Raw genomic sequence first — 8266 nt, 5'->3', positions numbered from 1 at the left:
TTTACCTAAACAAAGCAAAGGTCGTAAAACAATTTAACATCTGGCCCCTGATCTGAGCCCGGTTCAAATCTCGGTCAAACTGTTTCACATGAAGATAWCAGGCAGCTGTGACTTCCAGGTCAGTTCACACATACAGTTTAAACAAGAGAACACTTTAACCTGAAACAAAATGATAATACCAAAAAATCTCTAACAGCATAAAGATGAAATAATAATAATAATAATAATAATAATAATAATAATAATAATAATAATAATAATAATAATAATAATTTTGCCCACTCTGTGAACTTCTTTGAAAAGTGAGACTGTTCACATAACTTTCTACTGACATTTATGATTTGCAAGCCAAGAACAGTTTGTGATGCAGGTGTATTTTGCTCCTTTTCAGCTGTACGGTAACAGTACGCTGTGGAGCCAATAACTGGTATTGTTTACTCTTGCTGCGGATCATGAGACTCGAATTATTGGAAGCGAAACAAAGGTCAAAGTACTGGCTGCTGTGCTGCTTGGCTGCAACGACTCGCTTCATTATGATTCATAGTGAAAGCACAAACTGACATTCAAATATTTTTATTGCATTTTTTAATACACATGTGATCATGTGGCTTACATTTTCTTCTGAAATTATATTCAAAAGAATAAAGTGATTTTGTTTTGTTCTTGGTTAGCTCCAGTTTTGCTTCTTACTTCTCATTTTTTAGGTGCAGTTTTATTATAATTGTGGATATTGTAAACTTTGGATACTGTGTTTTTAGCCCAGTTGATCTGTCATTTCACACGTCGTTAAAAGTGTTAGCATTATTTTTATTCTCTTTCAATATTTTACCATTTCTTCAGATACAATGCTCGATGTCATGAAAGAATCGCAAAAAACTAAAATGCAAAAGATAAAATGTGATAAATTTCACAGCTATTATAAAACATGACATTTTGTTCAAGAGTAGATATTATAATAATAATAACATTATACAAATAAATAATATAAGATATTATTGAAAAGCCTAATTTATTTCACACACTTCATCATTAAATGAAACCCATTATATAGCTTACTTAAACACACACGGATGTTTGCCTTTATCTCTGTTAATTATGATTATTTTCCACTTACAGGTAATGAAAAAAGTAACATTTAGAACTTGAATATTATCAGACCAGTACAAAAATCTAATACATAAATATAACCTTGATGAAAAGTATTTTTAATATCACTATCTTACAAGTATTTTTGTCTTAGTACACTTTCTTCATTGATAACGTGGACAAAAACATCTTGTTAGTGGAAAATTCTGCCAGTGGAACTAGTACTTATCAATATTTAAGAATTATTTACTTAAAATAAGCTACTATATCTTGTTGAAAAGTTGCAGGTTAGTTTTGTAATTCAAAACTGGACAATAACTTTTTAAATGAATAAACAGAAGAAACTAAACAAAACTTTGGATACGAGTTTTTGTTTTCGCAGGGATTACGTTAATGGTATTTTTACTCTGACAAACGAGTCTCATCTGAAAGCATATACTAACTAATTTATTAAATATGACTGTAAATGCAGATACAATATGCTGCTGTATATTATCGTCATTATAGATAATTTATTTTTATATATTAATGAGTATTTCACTTTGCTCAAAACATCTAACACTTTGCTAAATAAAAAGAGAAGTTAGGTTCTGATTACAACAACTTTCTATTTAAGGTTTAACAGAATATCATACTGGACACCATAGCTAGCACTACTTCTGACTAGCTTCTGCTAGCAAACAATGTTGAATTCATCAGCATACATGTAGTTGTATTTTATAGAAAGATCTTCCAGATTCAAGTTAAAAGAGGACGTGTCTATAAACTTCTTTTGTATGAACTTTATTTAAAGCAAGACAAAATGCTCTTTGTCCAGAGACAACAACTGAAAAATAGCATTTTAGCTAATTCTGGCACGTTTACAGAAATGTTAATCGATATGCATTGTCTCTGCCCAATAAATAAATATGTTCCAAATTTATTCCACTTGGTCTAAGCTCATCTGATAACTTCATACATCAACTAAAAAAATGAAATATGGGGGCACTTCTCTGTTTTATAGTCCAGCAAACAGTTGCTAGCATGGGAATGCTAATGTGTTAGCATAGCTCCAAAGCGCCACTGTATTAAACAGGAGCTGCTAAACTGAAGCTTTTTATTTGTCCATTGTTACTTGTAACTGCTCAGCAATCGAAACTATCTAACAGGAGTATTTATTTACACTGACGTAATCCTCAAAGATTACAGAATACAACTGAAGACAAAGTCCAGCGCTGCTGGGTCACTGTCAGCTTTAAATCTGCAGCTTCACATGACCAGAGGGTTTAAATTCGACCTGATGGGGATTATTCACCCTTTAAAGTTCACTCAGGTTTGATCAATCTTTTGGTTCATTTTGTGAATGTTTTAGGGTTGTCTGGACAGGATGATCAGATCCCTTTGTTGTTGTAAAAGAAGGTTCAACATCAAACCTAACAGAACCCAACAAATATGTTTTATTTGAATGCAGCCACGCCAACTGCAGATATTAGTCTCAGCGATTCTTATTTTAGATTTTTTGATTCTTTCTTTGCAGTTTCCACAGTTTTCCCCATGTTTTTCCTGTGTTCTGCATTTATTCAGGAAATACAGTGGCAGCTTGTCCTGTAGCCGAGTTAATCTGTTTGGAAACAAGGGATAAAAATGTTAAAGAATATTTAGATTCTTTGTTTTATACATGATATTTTCCTGTCCGTATATCTCTCCAGGTGTGAAGCTGGACCCCAGCAAAGCATGGTGCCCGGTGCTTGAATGTCAGGCGGTGTGCAGTATGCAGGCGAGCACCGAGGGCCGGCCCGCCGCCGTGGCCTGCCCCGCCTGTCACACTGTCTTCTGCTCCAGCTGCAGGGGCCCCTGGCTGGAGGGCCACACCTGCCCTGAGGGCCAGCCCATGATGCTACCCCCGCTGTCTCCTGAAATCAGGTCAGAGCTATAAAGGTTGAAAAAGGTTATTATTTTGGAGAAAATCTAATCAACATTGATATTTCCACTAAATAAGAGGCAAAAAAAAGTTTGATAAAGGAAAAGCCTCTCAGACTCTGAGCCCGACAGCACCAAACTATTTTTTATATATTAGACAATTCATTTAATTTCACATAATTATCGCGGTAGAAGCCATTTGTTTGTTAAATACTTAATGAAAAATATATACCGTGTTTGACGTTTGTTGTGAATGATGTATACTAAGAGACTAACGGGATAATTAGTCCAAATTTGTTGTTTATTGAATGTTCAGAAACTACAGCGGCTGTGATTCGCCAAGACAAAGGTAAAACAACCTGAACAGGTGATTAACTCTAAACCACTGGCACCTTTTTACTCTCCATCTCCTTGTCATTTAAGCACACCCGTTGCCATGGCAACCTCCTGTGCGCCGACCAGAGATTGTTGAAAACATTCAGTCCGTTACGATATTAGGTTTTCAGCCGCTCCCCTCTCTTGCAGGTACTGCTTTCCCCGCTAAATCTTGTAGGGGTACGCAGTACCCTGCCGTACCCCCTTACTTTCACCCTTGGTTATAAGTGAAATAATCTGCCAATAATTTAGTTCTATTTTACCCACATTCAAGAATTATTGACTTAATAAAAGCTCCTATACATTTCTACAAAGTAACTTGAGAGTTAGTTTTGTCTAATTTCAGGTGTACTGAGATATTTGCAGTAGAAACTAGATAAAAATAAAAATGTTGTGTATTTGCAGTGTTTTGGGGGGTTACATGATTATGAAAACAAAAAATCTAAAAAAAAATCTGAAAAGTGAAGAGTGTGGTGGCATTTCTACGCGAAACAGCTTAAGCTAAATCTGACTGCTTTTTCCAGCACACTGAAAGTGTTAAAAAGATCATTTGTTTTTCCCTTGAGCCCAGCGACTGGACCTGTGCTGAATAAATCTATTATCTCAGCATCAATAGCTTGGTTTTCCTCAGCAGAACCTTCAGTGTGCTAGCGTACAGCTGCATAATCTGCCTCGCTGTGGCTGTGCCAGCCTGACTGATGTCATCAGGGAGCCACTGAGTTAAACTGGAATTTCATTGTCTCTGTGCCAAAGGGAGGAGGAAGAGGAGGCGAAGGCCTGGAGGGCACAGGGTGCGTTAGTTAGAGGCTGCAGTGAAGGCCGAGTGCTGAGGAAGATGAAGAAAGTGAAGGAAATTCCCCCACAGAGTTTAACTCAACAATGTCAGACTTCACTTAGACGCTTTGTTGTAAAACTCCTACATTTTTTAAAAATACTCCAGCATGCGTTTCTCCCTCCCCCTCCTCATTGTTTTATTTTTATATCCTGTATCTTTACAGCTCTACTGCTCGGGTTTCTTCCTCTTTAACTTCTAAATCCATAGTAATCAGAACAATGGCCGACCCGGCAGAGCGACGGACTCTGAAAGTCCTTCCCTGATTCTGCTGCTGTCCTCAACAATCACAGCGAGTCTCGACTCCTCCATAAATCCAGATTTCACTTTGTCACAGTAGTGCATGGTCCCAAAAAAGGAATACCAATTAATCGTGGTGAACCGAATATTGAAATGATCATGAACAAATTTAGTGATCGATTAATCGTTAACTGGAGAATGAAGACTCAAAAAAAGGGAATTTGCTGAAAGAACAACATAGTCAGAGCGATAATTAAGCCAAAGCGTTTAAAAAAGCATATCCATTTTGCATTTAAGATTTATAAAAATCTTTCGATGTAATTATGTTCTACATAAAATTCAAGTGGCAGTTTTAGATTCATCCATTTCAAATTCTGTTAAAAAAAAATCTATTCATCAACTTTTGCTAATCAGTTATTAATCAGTGAATCAAAACAATAATAATCAGCAGATCAGTAACACGCTGTGTTCAGTCCAGCAGAAAGTCCTGAGATTTTCACATGTTGATCTTAGAAGCTTGTTTTAGCTGCAGATTCATCCTTTACTACACTGAAAGAATGCTGCTGCTGCATATTAGGCAATAAAATTCAGTTTTTATTTGAAAAAAGATTCAAATTATCATTATTATTATTTATTATTTTTGGCATCATCTAATGTATTTCTAATGTATAGAACAACTTCTGTGGCTGAATGAAAAATGTGTAGAATGTGCTGTTTTTGTTGTTGTTGTTATCAAATTAATAGATTAATTATGACAGTAACGGTTATCTGTGTGTCTGACGCCTGGTTCTCCACAGCGACCCGGAGGAGTCCATCAAGCAGTGCCCCATGTGTGGCGTTTACATCGAGAGGAACCAGGGCTGTGCACAGATGCTCTGCAAGAGCTGCAAACACACCTTCTGCTGGTACTGCCTGCAGAATCTGGACGTGAGTGGCCACACACATGCACGCACACACACACTCACACCAAACAATCGCTGACATGGTTCCAGAGGTGGGTAGAGTACCCAAAGATTGTCCTCAGGTCAAAGTAGCGCTACTTCAACATATTTTTTACTCAAGTAAAAGTAAAAAGGTATGAAAAGAAAACTCAAGTACTAACTGGTGAACACATGAATCATCTAATATTCAAATCATCTTCAGACGGAGCAAAATATAGAGTTCTGTGGTATTTCAAAGACCAAAATGAATACAATTCGTGTAAATAATGTAATTGCAAAACAACATCAGGAAAAAGAAACATTTCTCCAAATCAAATTTATTTGAACTTAAAACTTATGAAACTTGGCAAAAACTGCCAGTGTGTGTTTGTGTCTGGTGAATTTTTGATTAAAACGAGTTTTAAAGTGACTCCAGTGGGTGCAGAATCCAGACATTTTACTCAAATCAGAGTAGCGATATTTCATAATAAAGTTACTCAAGTAAAAGTAAAAAGTACAGCGTAGCAAAAGGACCATTTTTGCCAAGAACGTACTCATGTAAACTGTGTAACTCTACCTAGTTCCTGCCCAGCTCTGCACAGTTCTGAACACACTCTTCTTTAACTGGTGCTTACGTCCCATGTTTCCCTGCAGGGGGACATCTTCCTGAGGCATTACGATAAGGGCCCCTGCAGAAACAAGCTGGGACACTCCAGGGCCTCTGTGATGTGGAACCGGACGCAGGTGAGCTCACACTGAGTTTCCTTCAGGTCATTGTTAGAGTGGATTAGCCTTCAGAGGCAGGAGTGTGAGCCGCCCAGGTTCTGAGCCTCCCCTCCCCTGGAATCATAACCCTTCTTCAGCTTTTATGGAGTTTGTTTCCGCTCTCTGTCAGAGACAAGTTCTCACCACAGAAATTGAAGCAGAGCAGTAAAATTTCCATGACGCAGTTCTCTTTATTTAGGAGCCAAAGAAGCACGGCTCTCGGCCCTCATCTATCAGATCCTACTTTTCTATCCAAACTCCGCCCTCCAGTCCTGCTCTCCCCTCTAAACTCCCTTCAGCTCTGAGCTTTGTTTTTTTTACCTGTACCCGTTTTGCTTCGACATGCAGGCCGCTGTGTTTATTCAACATGCTCTAAATTTAGATGCAACACCAATGACGACCCGGCTGACCAGAATATGTGATATATTTCCAACCTTCAGTTTTGTTACAGGAGACGTCAACATGATCTATCTCATGTTTTGTCACAAACTCCAGTATATTTTATCAGATTCTTATGTGACAAAGTAGAATATAAATGTGATTTTAAAAGGAAAATTATATACCAATATGAACATATTTTAACAAAATAAAATCTGAAAAGTGTGGCGTGCTTTTTTTTTTTAGAACCAATTTTGGCTCTAAAATAAGGGAAGCCCATATTGTATGGAAAGCATCTGTGAATATATGTTTTAAATCTATCCTCAGAAGTTCAATTGGGTTTAGGTCTGGACTCTGGACAACTCTGTCCTGATTAAAAAGCCTCAGTCTCAATGCTTTAGCCTCTAAGCTGTTTCATTATGCTCATGTTTACTAATTAGGTGGCGTGTTAAGGCAGCAACTTGCTGAGGTTTTTAAAGTGACACAGACCCAATTTCAAGATGCTAAAACAAAAAGTCAAATTTCTTTTAAGTTATATTTGATATATTCAGCGTTTTTATAACTGAAGGTTACATAGTTACCTGATTGTGCCATTAAAAGACAGTATGTACCTGGACAATACATAGCACTGCCCCTTTAAGAATTTTTTTTTTCTGAGAAAATGTCACCTAAAAGATCAAATAAAATAAAACCATCCATCTGCATCAACCACCTGTACTTGCAGTCCAGATTTGCTTCAATGTAGAACTGTGGTCAGGGGCCACAAAAAAATCCTTCAGACAAGTGGCACCCGCACCGCACTTTGATCACCCCTGTCTTTGTGGCCCAGGTGGTGGGCATCCTGGTGGGGGTCAGCATCATTGTCCTGGTGACGTCTCCGCTCCTCCTGCTGGCGTCGCCCTGCATCCTGTGCTGCATGTGCAAACCCTGCAGCAAGAAGAAGAAGAAGAAGAGGAAGAGAGACCCCGGCCTCCCAGAGCCCCCCTCCTCCTCCTCGTCATAGCAGCTTCAGCCCCCATGTGCCTGAACTGGGATGACTCCACTGGCCTCATGAACACCAGAAGGTGCAAACTGTTGGAAGAACTTTGGAAACAAACTTTTATTTTATTTTATTTTCTCTAAAGACTGCGGAGCCTTCAGCGGGCTGCCTTCATAAATAAATCACTGTTTCTGTGTAAATATGTGGAATCACCTTGCAGCGGTTACCGTGGCAGCCTGGAACTGGACGCCTGGGACTTGAATGTTTTCCTGCACAGGGCTCTTTTTTTTTTTCTTTCTGCAATGCTCCTCTGTACACACGCACACACACACACACGCGCGCGCAGACACACACATCCAGTTGAAAGTGCAAAGCCACCCTCATGTGCCAAACATCAACGATGCCAAACCAGAGGCGTTAAGGGCTCAGGTGCCTCTCTGCAGTGCCAGCTGCTCGGTCCGTTTCGTTTTGCCTTCCATTCTGCTGATTTATTATGCAAAAAAAAAAAAGACTGCAGTTGTAATCATGGGAGAAGTTTTAGGTGATATAAAAATGTTCTTAATGTGTCAAGGCAAATGGTGTAAGTGTGTATGGAGATGAGATGTAATAAGCAGGCGTTTCCACCTGACTTATGTTCCAGACCAAAGGCTGTAATATAAAACCTGTACTTTGCAAAAATGTGTTAATTTAATATTTATGATTTATCTGTCTGTTATGTCATTTCTACTTTTTCTGTTGATGTTTCAGCGTTTTCTAAATGCACCATTACAAATAAAAAAAAACTAAAAGTTG

General features: G+C 38.2%; 1 protein-coding gene across 1 annotated transcript in view; it reads left to right on the top strand.

The window, feature by feature from the left end:
- The window catches only part of rnf144b (ring finger protein 144B), a 30023-nt gene extending 21757 nt beyond the window's left edge, over positions 1-8266 (top strand). Inside the window, exons 5-8 of the mRNA XM_008431794.2 lie at positions 2775-2988; positions 5230-5359; positions 6007-6096; positions 7325-8266. Of these exons, the coding sequence (XP_008430016.1) occupies positions 2775-2988; positions 5230-5359; positions 6007-6096; positions 7325-7498 (608 nt within the window). The 3' untranslated portion in view covers positions 7499-8266. The remainder of the gene's footprint in view (positions 1-2774; positions 2989-5229; positions 5360-6006; positions 6097-7324) is intronic.

The sequence above is a fragment of the Poecilia reticulata genome, linkage group LG16 (assembly GCF_000633615.1).
Source record: "Poecilia reticulata strain Guanapo linkage group LG16, Guppy_female_1.0+MT, whole genome shotgun sequence".
Classification (NCBI taxonomy): domain Eukaryota; kingdom Metazoa; phylum Chordata; class Actinopteri; order Cyprinodontiformes; family Poeciliidae; genus Poecilia; species Poecilia reticulata.
Note: the sequence above shows the minus strand (reverse complement) of the source record. Positions and strands in the feature narration are given on the sequence as shown.